The sequence below is a fragment of the Scyliorhinus torazame genome, chromosome 21, assembly GCF_047496885.1.
Source record: "Scyliorhinus torazame isolate Kashiwa2021f chromosome 21, sScyTor2.1, whole genome shotgun sequence".
Lineage (NCBI taxonomy): Eukaryota > Metazoa > Chordata > Chondrichthyes > Carcharhiniformes > Scyliorhinidae > Scyliorhinus > Scyliorhinus torazame.
In genome coordinates this window covers 57,585,928-57,603,879 of record NC_092727.1, presented here as the reverse complement: position 1 = coordinate 57,603,879, position 17,952 = coordinate 57,585,928, and the positions used below count along the sequence as shown (strand labels likewise).

Below are 17,952 nucleotides of genomic sequence, written 5' to 3'. Positions count from 1 at the left end.
GGAGCGGCCAATGGCGCTCTAGCTGCCGATCCCGGCCTGAACTCGGTGCCGCGGGTTCCGCGCATGCGCAGTTGGGCCGGCGCAAACTAGCGCAGACGCATTGGCCTTCTTCCCTGCGCCGGCCCCGACGCCAAATGGCGCAGGGCTACAGGGGCCGGCGCGGAGGAAAGGAGGCCGGCGGGGGGGGGGGCAGAGAAGCTGGCCCGCCGATCAGTGGGCCCCGATCATGGGCCAGGCCACTACGGAGGCCCCCCCCGGGATCGGACCCCCCCCCCCCACCCCCCCACCCCAGCAGTGCGCCCCGGACCCTTCAACGCCGAGGTCCCGCCGGCTCAGAGGATGTTAGAACGCTGCCGGTGGGACTTGGCTTTTTGGAGACGGCCGCTCGGCCCATTCGGCCCAGAGAATCGGCGCGCCGGCCTGTGCCGGCCCGGGCCGGAGAGTCGGCGCATACCCCGACCGGAGCCACGGCGACCATGCCGGCGCTGCCACTGCGGAGAATTGCGTCCCGGCGTCGGGGCACCGTGGCGCGATTCGTGCGGTTCGGTGCCGATTCTCTGACCCGGCAGGGGTTCGGAGAATTCCGCCCAAAGTACTTGTCAAATCAGAGAAAATAACAGATGTAGCGACAGAGAGAGAAAGAGAGTAGGAACAGAGAGAGAGAGAGAGATTAAGGACGACAAAAGACGAAAGGGACAGAGAGAAAGGTTTGCTTGAATTGTGGTCATTGACATACGAATGACTGCTGGAGATGCCCTCTATATTCTCGCTTCCACTGGCTGAGAAACAGAAGCACACAATCACAGGATTGAGGCATTGGACACCGGACCATAAGGTCAAGGTCACAGAGTAGGAGAAGGAAGAGGATATTATTTCCTTGGACACAGGGTGACCACCTGCTTTTGACCTAGTGACAAGAGTGTGCCAGCTTTTCACTCGTCACCTTCACTTTCTGAACATCAGGGTTGTGACGTTAATCCGATTGGGTCACCCAACCCCTGAGATTGCAGTAAAGGAATAACAGGTGCAACCTCGGACTGCATTGGTGCCATTGTTCTGGGTATTGCCAAAAGTCCGCACAGGAATCTCACTGCAGTGATTCCTTTCCTGCTGGAGTTAACGTCCAAGTTCCCAATAGTGAAACCTAGCCACCATTTGCTTTTACTGAAAAATCAAAGACCAATTGGAGTTGGTAGCTCCAAAAACAAATGAACAAGTTGGGCAAAAAGTGAAGGGGACTTGGGACTACTGGACTAACCTAGTGGATGAATCAAATATCCACTGAGCTAGCTGTCAGCTCCTTCACTTTGAAAGGTACTGCCTGCATTTTGCACAAGTCAGGTCTACAGAGCTGTTATCCTATATATGGTTGGGCTGGTTGTCAGGTTATTCATGAAGGCCACACCTTCTCAACCTCGTCTGAGGTGTTGGGACCCTCAGATTAAATCACTACCAGTCAGCTCTCTCTCAAAAGGGGAGAGCAGCCTGGCGGCTTTCACTGCTAATGGCACTGAGGGCGGAGAAATTCACTACTGCCGACACCAGCTTGTTAAGACGGCACCTTCCTTCTAGAACTAACCATCTAACAGGCCCAAAAGAAAAGATATACTGAGTGCACAACAGGTGCCCAGTAATAAGTAGGCAGGAAAGAGTGAATAGTGACATTTATTCTTTATGTACAAATGATGCTAGCCCATTCTCTAATCCTGATTGCTCCACACTGTACACAATGGGTTTAATGTATATAAATCACTAGTTTGGTCAACCAGGAACAGAACAGCAGTGTCTCAGGCAGTCCTGCAGCTCACTGGAGCCTGGGCATCCTAGAGTTTCTGTGCTTCTTCCAGTCCCTGTATAAACCTGGCCGAAAACCCGGTGCAATATTCCGAGTCTTCTATTGGGGAGAAAGGCTCTGTTTTGGCCGTGGGGCTGTTTGTGCTGAGATGGCCTTTTCCTGCATTTTCCTCTTTCGCCGCCTCAACCTCCTTACTGGGAAGGTGTGGACATGATAACTCAGGCAGGACCTGCCCTGCCCTCTTCATCGCTGCTACTTGCTTGGCGCTGCAGTCTGGGGTGTTTGTTTCATAGGTTTCATGGAAACTGTTATAATCCACTTCATAGAAATCTTTCTCCAGAGTCAACACTGGGTTGAATCGATGTCCCCAAAGAACCTCGGAGTCAGAGTACGAGCTTCTGGCTTGACAGGTCATTCCTGTTGGAAAAATATATCGGACAGGGTGAATATAAAATCTTCCAACAAACACAAGGAGGCATCTGGTATGTGAGAGCTCATTGCATTACCCCTTTGACGCCCTAGGTGTAGATTGCCAGGTTGCAGTGGTAACAATCACAGCTTAAGAGTCAAAAGATTCTGGATTCAGGTCCCACTCTAGGACTTGAGCACAAAATCAAAACTGACCCCGCACTATCCGAGGTGCCATCTTTCGAATGAGATATTAAACTGAGACAGTGGACAAGATTCTCTGGCCCCCCTGCGGTGTGGTTCTCTGCGGCGGGAGGTGGCCGGCCGTCGTCCAGTGGCGGGATCTTCTGCTCCCGCTGCTGTCAATGGGATTTCCCATTAAATCCACCCCATGTCGCCGAGAAACCTTGGGGGGGGGGGGGGGGGGGGGGGGGGGGGGGGCAGCGGGACTGGAAGATTCTGCTGGCGTAACCAGCCGGAGGATCTCGCCCACTGTCTGCTCTTTCAGATGGGTGTAAAGATTTGCATGGTACTATTTGAAGAAGAGTTGGGGAGCTTTCCTCAGTATCTTGTGCCATATGTATCCTTCAATCAACCAAAACAGATTCTCTGGTCATTATCACAAGGCTTTTAGTGAGAGCTTGCTGTGCACACATTGCCATGCTTCCTACATTCAATGGTGATCACACATCAAAAATACCGACGGTGTCCCTTGAATACAATTCTTTCTTACCAGTGTGAGGCAGCTAGAAATTTACAGACCTGTCTCATGGTCATCCTGGTCAGTTTAATGTTCTGCAATTGGAGCCTAAAGACAGCCTTGGAGCAGCTATTTTCTGTACAGTGGCCACCACCCACAATGACATCAGTGCTTGGGGGGGGGGGGGGGGGGGCAGCTCACTATTTTCACAGTATCTTTTTAACTGAAGTTAGGTTCATAAAAAGTCTAAAGTCTGCTTGAGTTATTGCCGTGTGCTGCTGGGCGGCAGGCTTGACCTGGCTCTTGCAATCAGAACGAATAGCAATTCAGAATCATCACAACTGAGGGGGTTCACGTTATCCCCTTGCCCTACGCATAATCACAACTGGAAAATGGACCAGTGCAATCAGGCATTGCAAAAGAAATAATCAATTCTTTTTATTGCTTTCCATTGTAAAGTTAAAAAATATGTATTGTCTGGCACAGTTCCTATTAACACAGTTGAAATTTGATTTATCAGATAGCCAGGATTTTTTAATAAGAATTCCCAGTTCTCCATCTGTGAGTAACCGGATTTAAAATCCCGGAAAATGACTTGCTATAATGAACTACTTAATAGTTTCCTAATTGTGTGCCAGTCAGTTTCTTCTTATTTTGGATAACAAATAAGCTGAGCAGTGTCTGGATGCTCAATGAATGCAAATTAGAATCTTCTCAAATGAGCACAATTTGCAGAGATTTCTACCTGAAGGTGGTGGCATGTTTCATTCACTGGTCCTGGTCAGAATGAATTAATCCTGGACCAATGTAAAATATTATGAAACATGAATGCGAGTGGTTTTGACAAAACTCACCATTAACAGTCCCTGGCTAAAATTCTCCTCTCCCCCCGCACCCAGTGAGTTCTGAGGGTGTTGGGGGGGGTGGGGTGAGTATAGAATTGTAGGGGTGGGATCCCCTCTGCGCTGACCTGGATGAGATTATGCAGTTGGGCGGATAGGGCCTCAGATGGAAGGCCTGCCCATGCCCCAATTGAGACCCTCAAGTGGCCACTTGGGGGCCTAACCCACCCAGCCTCAATGTTTAGGCTGGTGGACACCCTTTGGGCAGCACGGTAGCATGGTGGTTAGCACAATTGCATCACAGCTCCAGGGTCCCAGGTTTGATTACCGACTTGGGTCTCTGACTGTGCGGAGTCTGCACGTTCTCCCCGTGTGCGCGTGGGTTTCCACCAGGTGCTCCAGTTTCCTCCCACAATCCAAAGATGTGCAGGTTAGGTGGGTTGGCAGTGCTAAATTGCCCTTAGTGTCCAAAATTGCCCTGAGTGTTAGGTGGGGTTACTGGGTTATGGGGATAGGGTGGAGGTGTGTGGTTGGGTAGGGTGCTCTTTCGGAGAGCCGGTGCAGACCCGATGGGCCGAATGGCCTCCTTCTGCACTGTAAATTAAAGTTACTTATCTCGGATGAGAAGGGGAGAGGACGACCTCAATCAGAAGATCCCTTCAAGCTAGGGGGGCACTACCTCAGGGGCCGGGGAGCTCCTGGTCTCAGCCTACCCACTCCCTCCCTGTTAGGAATCATCCCTTCCCTTCTCCTATGATGTATAAGGACAGGAAAGTGGGCGCCAGGAACGTCGGTTCAGCCATGATCCCATTGAATGGTGGAGCAGGCTCGAGGGGCTGAATGGTCTGTTCCTGTTCCTATTGCTTATGATCTTAACCTCCCAGGGAATCCCCAATCCTTTATTCCTTCCGCCAGTGCAGCGCTGTGCCTGGATGGGCTGGAGATTTGTCAGCCCTGCAAGGTAGATCTTCTGTCCAGGTGCAGACGTCCTACCATTGTCAATCAGAGCAGTGGGCCTGCCGGAGTTGGTGGGGATGCGTTTCTAGCGACTCCCAGATGATGGGTGCCGTGCACTCACCTTCCTGAAAATTCAGGGCCCCGTTTTGATTTTGTTCTCTCTGGTTCTGTCAGTGTGTTTGAATCTGAGCAGCAATCTCACAGGGCCCAGAACTATTTATAACGCTTAGAAGAATTGATCGGGTAAACGGAGGGAAATTAGTTTCTTCAGTGAAGGGAGACCTGAGTAAGGGTTATAGAACCTTTGGGCCATTCAGGGGAAATAGCAAAAAGCATTTGTTGACACAATGGATAGTAGCAAACTGGAGTCCTGCAAAAGGCTGTTGATCATTTTAAAACTGGGCTGATTAGATTTAAGGATATTGAGGGATATGGAACGAAGCCCCACAAAAATGTCAAGGGACTTTTATAGGACAATGCAGTTCAGAAGATGACAGGACTCCTGGTTGCTGTGTTTCAATATCGGGCTCACTTCTGGACACAGTCCGCAGTTTGGAGTCTCATGGAAGGTGAATAAAACAATGGTTCCGAAACGTTTTCATCCATAGATCACTTCCGTGAAGAAAAAGACTCTGCAGACCACCGACAGGCCCAATCCCACTCACTTCCACACGAACCATCATTAAAAAAATCCTCCCAACTGATAGGAACTTAATGAGACTAATTATCTTGCTGCTTTTTGGCTACTAAATGCAATAAATGTATATGCATTTTTTATTAAAGTAAATTATTAATTTGTGCCAAAAACAGAAGTATCGGCATTTTCATATTATAAACATTAATATTGTAAGAGAACATTTGTTTGAAAAATTCTAATGCGTGCAATATCATCGTAATCATCCTCCTCGGCAAAACTAATACATCTATATGAATCAAATAAAATCATCAGTAGCATAAATCATAGACTCAGAGAAAGTTTACGACACAGAAAAGGCCTCTCGGTCCATCGTGTCTGCGGTGGTTGAACAATGAGCCACCCGACCTACTCGGGTCGGAGAATCGGCGGCGGGCCGCGTGAATTGCGCCACGCCGCCCCGATGCCGGGACGCGATTCTCTGCAGAACGGAGAATCGGCACCACTGGGGACGGCGTGGTCGGCGGGGCGCCGGTCGGGGTATGCGCCGACTCTCTGGCCCGGGCCGGCACGCCGATTCTCCGGCCCGGATGGGCCGAGCGGCCGCCACCAAAAAGCCGAGTCCCGCCAGCGCCGTTCTAACAACCTCTGACCCGGCGGGACCTCAGCGTTGAAGGGTCCGGGAGTGGCCTGTGGGGAGGTGAGGTGAGGTGAGGGGGGGCCTCCGTAGTGGCCTGGCCCGCGATTGGGGCCCACCGATCGGCGGGCCGGCCTCTCTGTCGGGGGGGGCCTTCTTTCCTCCGTGTCAGCTCCTGTAGCCCTGCGCCATTTGGCGTCGGGGCCGGCGCAGGGAAGAAGGCCACTGCGCGTGGCTAGTTGGCGCCGGCCCAACTGCGCATGCGCGGACCCCGCGGTGCCAGGTTCACGCTGGAATCAGCAGCTGGAGTGGCGGGGGCCGCTCCAGCGCCATGCTACCCCTCTGTGGCCCAGAGAATCGTGTCTCGGAACGGGCGCCAACACCGGAGTAAAACACTCCCATTTTTACGCCGGCGTCGGCACTTAGTCGCCCGATGGGAGAATCGCGCTCCATAAATACAGAATGATTAATTTTTCCAAAGAGCCAACTGATGATAAAACACCCTCCACACCACCGCAGTGGCAGCAGTCTGTACCGTCTACATTGGTTAGTATTGTTGCCTCACAGCGGCAGGGGCCCGGGTTCAATTCCGGCCTTGGGGTAACTGTCTGTGGAGTCTGCACGTTCTCCCACTGTCTGTGTGGGTTTCCTCCGGCTGCTCCGGTTTCCCCTCTCAGTCCAGGGATATGTAGGTTAGGTTACGGGATGGTGCGGGAGAGTGGGCCTCGGTAGTGTGCTCTTTCGGAGGGTCGCTGCAGGTGGGCCGAAAGGCCTCCTTCTGCAATGTAGGGATTCTATGAACTTCCCAAAGTTCTTACGACAGCAACTTCCAAACCTCCGACCTCTACCACCCAGAAGGGAGAGGCCAGCAGACGCTTTGGAACACCACCACCGGTAAGTCCCCTATTGCTAACTTTTGGTTTGCTCTTAAAATGTTGCCCGTTGTGTCTTTACTTAATTTGCTCTGTTTTTATAACCTTTGCTCTAAAGTCGCCAGGTATCTTTATGATACCGCCACGAGGTTAAGTTCAAGTACTCATCAATAACTCGACACACCAATTAGTAAGATTCAAATCAAAACACATTTATTATACACAGTCAATCACTACTCATGCATAAAACTCTACTTACTAGGCTAAACTCTATCACTAAAAGGCCTATTCTTAGCTTCGGAACTGGCCCACCAGGTCAGGGGAACAAATGGCCTTTTGTTCGATCAGAGTCTGCAGGATTCAAAAGCTGGTATGGACTGGTAGCTAGGAGCGCCTATCTCGTAGCGTGCGTTGACTGGATACTTACTTGGTTGATGCGGCAGCTTAGACAGTTGACTCTCAAGGGTTGATTCGAGTTGCTGAGTGACCCTGCCAAGAAGACCGATTTGAACTTGGGGGCTCTACTTTATAGCCCCCAGGGGCTTCCCGCCCTTCGGGGCGGACCCCATATCTGGTTCCAAGTGATTGGACTACGTTCCGATCACTGGGATCGATTTCTCCAATACTGGAGCGGTTCCCTGATCGCTGGGCGGTCCCCAAGTGTCCGTTGGCCTTCCTTTGTCTTGGCTCCTGCAGGCGCCGAGGAGTCTGGCTTGGCCTTATTCACCTTAAGTGTTTCAATTGTGCCCGGGGATCGCTCATTAATATGCAGATGGCTGCTGGTTTCAGTGCTGTCTGGGCTTTTGCAAGTTCTAATACACAGGATTTCTGCACTTGCTAGTTTTTGCCTGTGTTGGCTGAATTTCCCTGTAGTCTTTGCGGTTCTCCATCTTAAGTCGGGAAGAGGCCGACCCAGGTGGCTACACACCCTCCTTGTGATCCCTGACGCGAGCGTGAAGGATCACATAACTGCATTGTCTTCACTTCCTGACCCAGCGAGCACTCTTCCATGGCCTCTACACTGACCATAACTATGCATGAAAATTTTTTTAACCAACAATTGTAAGTGGCGCTATGTCAGACAGGGACATGCATTACAACATAAAAAACAGTACCTCTAACTGTCCTCGATAAACTACACTCACTCAAACATTCAATCATACTAACTTCCTAACAATACAAAAATAATAGCAGCATTCACATTTTTCCTCTGGCTTGGCAGTCAAGCACAGAGGTGTACAATATTTCTGTTGTAAAGGAAACACATTTCTTTATTTACAAAAGGTGCAACACTAATGTTCTTTATTGTAGACCAAGGGGTTCGGGGTCCTGGTGATAACCGAAAATAGGGGATCTCATCCTGTAAACCGAGGTGCGAGAGTGGTAGGCTCTCCTTCGCCATTTCCTCACGCGGATAGTCTGCACTATGCTGCAGAGTATCGGCAATACTAGAAGCGATTCAATTACGTATGATAGTGAATACCAGGTTATGAACGTATCACACCATGAAGGTGTGTCGGTGACTATCTCGGGGTTAACTATTTCAGGGTGTAGTGTATGGTAGGGGTGGGAATCATTCACGGCCTATGTGGTAGGGGTCAGGGGGTTCGCATTCGCGCGGAACCGGATACAAATTACAATAAGGACGAAAAACACGTATGACGTCTTCATTGTTGTCTTCTTTCCTTTTCGTCTCTTCCTTTCCGTTTCTTCTCACTTCCTGGAGCTTCTGAAATTCTGTGGATCAAGCATAGTTCCTGTTACTATCTTGGTTAATATCTCATGCGTTAGCATGTCTGTCTTGTACTGCCAATTTCCCTTTATAATTTGTCACCATGTGTGACTCCCACATTTTTTTTTTTTTTTTTATAAAACCGAAAATTTAGACTAGACATCCAAGAACTGAAAAAATGGGAGCCATCTCGCAGGCTGTGCGATTTAGCCTCCAAATGTTTGAGGATATAAATAGCAGAGGGAAGCAACCACAGGTTGCCAAAACCAAACAAAACTTTTTGAACCAAGAGTGCCGAAATGAGGTGCGTATGGGCCGCGACGGGTAAGATTTGGATGGGATCCCCGGGTAGGACGGTGATCAATGCCGTATGTGTTCTACCCGAGTGTAGCTGACCAGAGGGGGGGGGGTCCTCAGGCAGGGCGGAGACCAATGCCGTTTCTCCACTGCCTGAGCAACCGGCAAGAACGGGCAGAAAATGTAGTCATCGTGGGGGGTTGCTGTAAAGGTTCTACCGTCGAACCAGAAGAGCAGTTATGAACGGGGGCTGGCAAGCTCTCAGCGGTTTCTGCCGATAAGCGTGCTGGCAAGTTTTCACAGGTTTCGGCCGACAAATATGGTGTGTGGCCGTGGAACTTCCGAGTGTACAAACAACACTCAACAATAACACTAACAAACAAACATTGAACAATATGCTGCAGGTTCCATCAGAAAGGCCACCGTTTCTCCCAGGCGTTTCCTTTTTAAAACATCATCTGGACACCTCAGTTATCAGTTGCGAACAGGGTCGCAAAGGGGCTCTCGTTTTGGGAGTCAGACTCAAAGTCATCCTCTTCTCCCGGGTGCCATACTCTGGAATGGATGAGGGTTGATAAAGCTACATGGTGTGACTTAGGGTCCATCTCGTCGTTTCGGATGAGCCTGTATGAATTGTCACGGTGCCAAAAGGTTGTATCTAATTCTGTGGGGACGGAGTCGGGGTCGTCATTGTAGGGCGGTGGTCTTTGGTGGGGTTTGTTGAGGAATTTGATCAGGAAGGGATCACTCGAATCGTGTTCAGAGTCGCTGGGTGTGGGTCCTGTTGCATGGGGATAGTAGGGAGGCGTGCTGTGGCTATCGTCTGTGTCACAGTCGCCGTCTCTGCTGCTGCTGTCTGTGGGCGTTCCAGGGCGGAGTCTAGAGTTCAGGGGCGGAGTCGTGTTGGGGGAGGGTAGGGATACGTTGGGTGTGATCTGCTGTGTCAAGCATGATGTGGTGTGCGTGGTTAGACTGTGAGCCATATGCCTTAAGCTGGTTAATATGGAACCACGCAGTCTTTCCATTGGGGTACTTAATTTTATACACGGAGGGGCTTACTTTGTGCGCAATGGAGTACGGACCCGAATACTTCGGTGACAGGAATGTGCTGGGGTTGTAGATGGAGAGCATGACTTGCTGTCCTACCGGAAACTCAGTCGCATGCACTGCCTTGTCGAAACAGGCCTTGCTCGGTTTCTTTCTAGTGCCTAATCTTACTGCGGCTGCTAGCTGAGCCGTTTTTACATTTTCGACTAACTGTTTTACTGCGTTCTCATGTGTGAGGGCCGTTGCTTCGGGGCTGGTCAAGTCAAGTCCTAATAAAAATTCTGTGCCTTTCATGGAGCGTCCGGTCATGAGAGGATGTGGGGTGTATCCTGTGGATGTTGAAACAGTATTTCTCAAAAACATCAGCGCAAAAGGGAGGACTGAATCCCAAGTGGTGTTGTTTTGTTGGACCATTTTCTGAGGGTTGCTTTTAGGGTCTGATTCATTCGCTCCAAGATACCACTTGACTGGGGGTGGTATGTGATGTGGAATTTTGGGGTAATGCCAAATATCATGAGGACGTTCTTCATGACACGTCCCGTAAAATGGGAACCTTGGTTGGATTCAATGCTGCGGGGGAGTCCCCATCTCGTAAAGATGTGGTGGGTTAAGATCTTGGTTGTGGTCTTTGCCGTGTTAGTTCTGGATGGGAATGCCTCTACCCATTTCGTAAACGTGTCTATGACGACTAATACGCATTTGTAACCATTCCTGCAAGGGGGCAATGGTCCTATAAAATCAATCTGGAGGTTAGTCCAGGGGCCATTAATGGGGTGGGTGTGGTTAAGTTGAGCTTTCTTTGCGTATCTGTCCGGATTGTTTTGGTCACAGATAAGGCAATTTTCTACATAGTGCGTTACATCTTCTTTTAAACTAGGCCACCAACAGAGCTGCCTGAGGTGGGCTGTAGTGGGATCAATTCCCTGATGCCCATGACTGTCATGGAACAAACAAATAAGCTGATTCCTGTCCTGTTCAGGAACCACATAAAAAGGGTGTCTGTTAACACCACACCGTCATGTGTGGTTAGTGCATTTTTAAATCTAATGTAAGGTGCTGGGAATTTTCCTTTCAAAATCTCCGAGATTGCTATCTTGCTTCTAGGCCTGCACTAGAGATCTGAACTGCATTCACTGGGGGTGTCCAAAAATATCCATGCCTGGAACCTGCTTTAGCCAGTGCATCGGCTTTTACATTTCCAGGTGGGGAGGAACGCTGGTGACTTAGAACTTTAACAATTCCAAATGTCTTGTCCTGTGCTTTCTCGAAAATGTGGCAGAGCAATGGGGCTGAAGGGAGGGGTTTTCCGTCTGCGGAAACAAATCCTCTTGCTTTCCACAGGGGGTAGGAATTCTGTGAGGCTGTTGCAGACATAGAGGCTGTCCGAGTATATGTCTGCTGGGCTGGGGAAGGAATCTGGGTGATCCACAATGTACGCAACGGCTGCTAGTTCTGCCGCCTGCACGCCCAAGTGTCCTGGTAGTTTTAAGGAGAGTTCTTCCAGGGAGCGTCCCCAACATAAATGCCGCATCCTGTAATGCGCTTCCCGTCTAATACTGTGGAAGAACCATCTACATATATCCTTAAAAGTGCGCACGTGTCTGTGTGCTGGGGGCTCTGGGGTGAACTACCTATCTTTCTGGGGGGTGTTTTCGCAATAAAAAGGGCCTGTGTTGTGGTGCGGTGAGATGATTTCACATTCGAGGGGGGTACTGAAGGTTGTCAGCTAGGAAAGTGTGGGTCTTGGTCCTTTCAACAGTGATGCCCAGTCCCTGCAAAAGAAGGGTCCATCTGGCTGACTGTACAGTCTTCAGTCGTCCGTCTCATAAAAGTTGGGTGGGGGTGTGTTCCATGAGGATTGTGATGGGGTTTAGTGCGGTGATGTATGAAAAATACTGAACTGCCCAGAAAACTGCAAGCAGGTGCCTTTCACGGGCTGAAAATCCCTGCTCCACAGGATCTAAAACTCTGGAGGCATAAGCCACGGGTCTTAATTGTTCGTGCCGTTCCTGGAGGAGCATGGCCGAAAGGGTACGGTCTGTGCTAGCGATCTCTGTAGCATAGGGGGAAAGTGGGTCTGGAACTTGTAGTGCGGGGACTGCAATGAGGGCTCTTTTCAAAGCATCCGTATGCTGCGGAAGTCATTCCCAAGGGGCTCCTTTCTTTAGGAGTTCCGAGAGGGGTGCTGCTTTTGTGGCAAAACTGTCAATGTGGTTCCGGCAGTAGCCAACCAGTCCTAAAAACGACCGGAGGGCTGAAACATTCTGGGGAAGGGTCAATTTGACAATTGAGTCAATTCTTTTATGTTCGATTTCGCGTTTACCATGCGTGATGATCGTACCCAAATACATCACTTTGTTTTCCAAAATTTGGGCTTTTTTGGGGTTTACTTTGCATCCAATTTGCTGTAGGAGTTCCAGGAATTCGGACAGAAGCTCGCTGTGCTCTGCCTTGGTGTCTGTTTGCAGTAATAGGTCGTCCACATACTGGACCAGACATTCGGGACGAGAAAATTTTGATAACCATTTGCCAGTTGTCGGTGGAAAATGGAGGAGTTGTGGAATCCTTGTGGAAGGCATGTCCACGTGTACTGCTGACCTTTAAAAGTGAAGGCAAATTTGTACTGGCACGCTTTTGCCAATGGAATGGATCAGAATCCGTTACTGACGCCCAAAACCGTAAAATATTGTGAGTTGAGTCCCAGTTTGAGCACGGTCTCGGGACTTGTGGCTACAGTGGGGGCTGCTGCGGGGGTGATTTTGTTGAGTTCCCGGTAATCGATGGTCAGTCGCCATGATCCATCGGGCTTTCTCACTGGCCAAATCGGGGCATTATTAGTGGAGGCTACTGATCTAAGTACGCCCTGCTCTAATAAGCTTTCTATTACCTTTGAGATTTCTCCCTCTGCCTCTTGGGGAAATCCGTATTGCTTTTGGGGTCTAGGGTCAGGTCCTGTGATTTGAACGGAACCAGTCATCCGGCCACAGTTGTGTTTGTGGGTCACGAATGCTGTCCTGTGCTTCTGCAGAACCGCCCTAACCTGCTTGTCTGTGCTAATCGTGGTCGGGTCAAACCAGAAATCACCGACTGCGCTAATCTTCTTTGCATACTCACCTACTGTGAGCGTTGCGGGGGCTCTTGCGGATTTTGCCATTTTCCAGACACATTGGTTTACTGGATCAAATGAAAGGTGGTGGGAGTTCATAAAATCAATGCCCAAAATGTGTTCTGCTGTGTGGGGCAGATAGACTAAAATTATGGGGTGTCTTGTCGTAATATTGCCAATTTGAATGGATACAGGGGCTGTGATGTGTCCCTGCTGTGAGTGGCCTGTGAAGCCACTGAGGGTGATTGTGGCTGTAGTGGGCCACGTGTCTTTTTGGAACATGGTGGAGGAGTTAATTGTGGTGCAGGACCCTCCTGTGTCCCAGAGAAATTTGATGGGCTTTCCCCGTACTTTTGCTGCAACTACTGGCCGGCCGGACCTATCCCAAAGGCTGTCGCAGACCCAGGTGGGGAAGCCCGAACACTGTCAGTCAGTTCTGTTCATGTCTGTCTGGTCTGAACGGGAGCTCACACTATGTATGGGCTCTGTCCTATTCTTATTCAGAGTGCCTGCCTGCTGGGCTCTCTGTGACTTTCGTGGGGCATTGCACTCTCGTGCAAAGTGACCTAATTGTCCACAGTTGTAACACTCCTGTAGTTTCTGTGGGGGGCTGTTCCTGCCTTCATTCACCCATGCGGGGTTCTGGTGCATCTTAACTGTGTGGATATCTGCCTCTGCCTGCTGTTCTTCGGGTTTCTTAATTACGGATTTGTTTTGGACAGATTGCTCCCAGGCGCGGGATAGTCTTTTTAAAACCCACTCTTCATTGTGCGCTTCTTCCGAGGGGTCATAATTGGTACAGGCCTTTTGTCCTGCCTCTGTGGCATGGGAGATAAGGGTGCGGGCCCATTTGGCTATACCGTCTTGGGACAAATGGCCGAAAACAGCTGTAAAATGAATCCACAGGCGTTCAGCAAATGCTGTGGGGTGTTCCGTCTTTTTTTGCCTGCACTTATTCAGGCCTTCTACCGGGTCACCTCTGTTGTAGCCGATCGCATCTAGGATCGCTGTGTGCATCTCTGCAAGGGTGCCTCCTCCTACATTCTGTGGGTCGGGAAGGGCTGATACAACCGAAGGGTCTAAGCTCAAAACTGTGAGCTTCACTTGCTCACACTCATCCAGGCCGTACATGGTTGCCTGCTGCTTTACTCTAGCAAAGAAGTGGTGGGGGTCGGAGGTGGGGAGGAATGGTGTGATCTTTGCGCACGCATCCCGTAATTGGGTCACGGTTAAGGGGGTGGTGTAAAGAAATTCTGCGTCTCCTTCCGATGTGACTGCGGTGGGTAGTGACTGGATTGATGGGAACCTGATCTATCTGATCTGTGGGGGGTTGGGGTGCTTTTCTCCTTTGGGGCTTTCCTTGCGCACATGTTCCCTGAACATAGCTATGCGCGGTTTCATTTAATTCTTGCGCGGTTTCATTTAATTCTTGCCAATCAGGGCCGTCTTCCTCCTCTAATTGGGATCCAAAAGGTGCTTTGAAACCCATTTTGCACCGAAAGCAAAGACTGCAGTTCTGCAATCTGCTTCCTGCATTTCGCATGATCTAATGAGCTTTGTCTGTGCTCTGTGGTGGCAGTATGGAGTGCTCTTAACGCTGACTTTAAATCCCCGCACTGCCTTTGCAATGCCTCTACCTGTTTCTCAGTCTCTTTTCGTACCAGGACTGCACGTTGCGTGTCCTGATAGGCCTTTTCGTACTGGGTTTGGAAGCTGCTCAGATGCGCTAGACAAGACAGGTGTGCCCACTTGGCATCATCCACCTCTCCATCCTTTGCTGCCAACTTCCTTCTTAATTCTATATTCTCTTTCTCGACCTTGCTCATTCGATGTGTCTCTATCGCTTTGCGGAGCGTCCAAACGACCTCCTCTGTGCCTCGCAATTGTGCCAGACAGGACACGATTGCCATCGGCTTGCGAGGTTTCCCTAAGCTCTTCTTATGGATCTCTGACAGGTTCTCCCACCAAGTATGTCCTATACTCCCGGGTCCTGTTTCGTCATTGTCACAGAATTCACTCCAAAGGGGCCATCCTTTCCCTTGGAGATATTTACGGATCTCTTCTTCCCAAACGGGACACTGACCTACTCTGCTGCTGATCGCTGCAACCACAAATTCTTCAGGGTTCATGAGGCGTTGCATTGCCATCTTTCCTCTCTAAATACTCCCTTCAATTTTGGACCGAGGGGTACTAAGGCGGTGTTGTAATTACAGGTATGGCTTTCGCTATTTTCAGGAATACAAACACCCAACAGTTTTTTGCAACAAAAATCTATCAGTTTTATCTTATAGCCCTGTTAGTTACGCATGCATTAACACACTTCCGAATTACGAGGATTGATCAGAACTGCTTGAACACGTGGTTTTTCTGTTCCCAATTGGATTTTCTGTTCCCAATTGGATTCTAATTCAAATTTTGGGTTCTCCTGGAGTGGTTAAGCCATTTCTAAGTCGGGTCTCGTCAGGATGTCGCCAGTAATATGTTGCTAACTTTTGGTTGGCTCTTAAATGTTGCCCGTTGTGTCTTGACTGAATTTGCTCGGTTTCTATAAACTTTGATCTAAAGTCGCCAGGTATCTTTATGATACCGCCACGAGGTTCAAGTTCAAGTACTGATCAATAACTCGACACACCAATTAGTAAGATTCAAAATCAAAACACATTTATTATACACAGTCAATCACTACTCATGCATAAAACTCTACTTACTAGGCTAAACTCTATCACTAAAAGGCCTATACTTAGCTTCGGAACTTGCCCACCAGGTCAGGGGAACAAATGGCCTTTCGTTCGATCTGAGTCTGCAGGATTCAAAAGCTGGTATGGACTGGTAGCTAGGAGCGCCTATCTCGTAGCGTGCGTTGACTGGAGACTTACTTGGTTGATGCGGCAGCTTAGACAGTTCACTCTCAAGGGTTGATTCAAGTTGCAGAGTGACCCTGCCAAGAAGACCGATTTGAACTTGGGGGCTCTACTTTATAGTCCCCAGGGGCTTCCTGCACTTCGGGGCGGACCCCATATCTGGTTCCAAGTGATTGGACTACGTTCCGATCACTGGGATCGATGTCGCCAATACTGGAGCGGTTCCCTGATCGCTGGGCGGTCCCCAAGTGTCCGTTGGCCTTCCTTTGTCTTGGCTCCTGCTGGCGCCGAGGAGTCTGGCTTGGCCTTATTCACCTTAAGTGTTTCAATTGTGCCTGGGAATCGCTCATTAATATGCAGACGGCTGCTGGTTTCAGTGCTGTCTGGGCTTTTGCAAGTTCTAATACACAGGATTTCTGCACTTGCTAGTTTTTGCCTGTGTTGGCTGAATTTCCCTGTAGTCTTTGCGGTTCTCCATTTTAAGTCGGGAAGTGGCCAACCCAGGTGGCTACACCCCTTCCACACAATACGCCATCCTGATTTTAAACCATATCGCTGTTCCTCGACTGTCGCTCGGTCAAAATTGTGGAACAGCACGAAGGAAGTACCTGCCCCACATGGACTAAAGGGAAGAACGTTCACCACCACCTACAAGGAAAAATAGGGATCGGGATGGGCAATAAATGCAGGCGTTGCCAGTAATGCCTGTATTTCATGAACAAATTAAGAAAGCTCTGGGGTGCTGTGCGCATAAGTCTTTAATTCGAGACCTAGCATGCCAGGTGTATTCACTTTTCACATCGTTTGCTCACATGAAGTAACCCGGATATTTAAATTTGGATAGACTACGGCCTGAGAGGTTAGTTATTTTTCTTCTATGAGGTCTAAGCTGACATATTATCCAGCATTTGGTCCCTGAACCTGCTACTTTAGTCAGATATGCTGACACCCTAAATATATGATCATCAATATAGATTGGTTATAATCTAGGGATTCAGGATGCGATTGAGCTCTTCTTATTCCAAAAACTGACAGTTTAATAATGAAAACCTCATAATCACACATTCCCTCAAATTTAGATTCAGTTCTCCCTCACATGTCCCCATGTTGTCTGACTCAGTGAGCTGTCTGTTCTAATATTCATCACTCCTTGTGTAAAGTGGGTTTCCCACCATGGCGACATTCTCCCAGGGGTAACATATTTTGTCAATGGTACATTTGTGGATGAAGTGCAATTGTTTTTTGATCCTGACTAATCAAGTGCAGGCAGAATTACACCATTCAGAAAGATTTACATTTAGATAGCACCTTTCACAACTTCAGGAGGTCCCAAAGAGTTTTATGCCTGTGAAAATACTGTAATTACTGTTGTGATGTAGGAAACACAGCAGCCAATTTGCGCACAACAAGATCCCACACAGCAATGTGACAACAAAACAAATGGGATCATGGTCAAAGGATAAATATTGGCCAGGACAAGGGAGAACTCACCAGCTCTTCCTTCAATGCTGCAATCCAATCTTTTCCATCACAAAAAGGACAGACAAACCTTGGTTTAATGTTTCCTTTGGATAAGCAGGATGGGTGGATTCCGCACTTTGAGACGAGTGGCTTATCTTCTCTTATTGCACTGCCTTCTGCCAGGCATGTATAATTACCTGTTTTATTCAGCAGGACATTAGAACAGTGTTGACTTCACGGTCAGGCTACACATGTGGAGAGGGGATTCATGGGCTGGAAGAGGCCCAGGAGGCTTGCGTTTTTATTTTTGGTTGGGTTGATTGTCCCTTGGGGCCTCACAAGGAAGCAAATGGGCTTTCCTTCACCGCTCGAAAGCTGGGGACCAATTATAGGAGTCTTTGTGGGTGGCATGCTGGTTAGTACTGCTGCCTCACAGCACCAGGACCTGGGTTCAATTCCGGCCTTAGGTGACGGTGTGGAGTTTGCACGTTTTCTCCAAGTCTGCGTGAATTTCCTCTGGGTTTTCTAGTTTCCTCCCACAGTAGTCTCACCCCCACAACCCAAAGATGTGCAGGTTAGGTGGATTAGTCATGCTAAATTGAC

General features: G+C 49.2%; 1 protein-coding gene across 3 annotated transcripts in view; it reads right to left on the bottom strand.

The window, feature by feature from the left end:
• Positions 1–1,649: 1,649 nt before the first annotated feature.
• Positions 1,650–17,952, bottom strand: part of LOC140398301 (G protein-activated inward rectifier potassium channel 4-like) — a 169,377-nt gene continuing 153,074 nt past the window's right edge. For all 3 annotated transcript variants that reach the window (XM_072486828.1, XM_072486829.1, XM_072486827.1), the window contains one exon: positions 1,650–2,212. In XM_072486828.1, the coding sequence (XP_072342929.1) occupies positions 1,824–2,212 (389 nt within the window). In that variant the 3' untranslated portion in view covers positions 1,650–1,823. The remainder of the gene's footprint in view (positions 2,213–17,952) is intronic.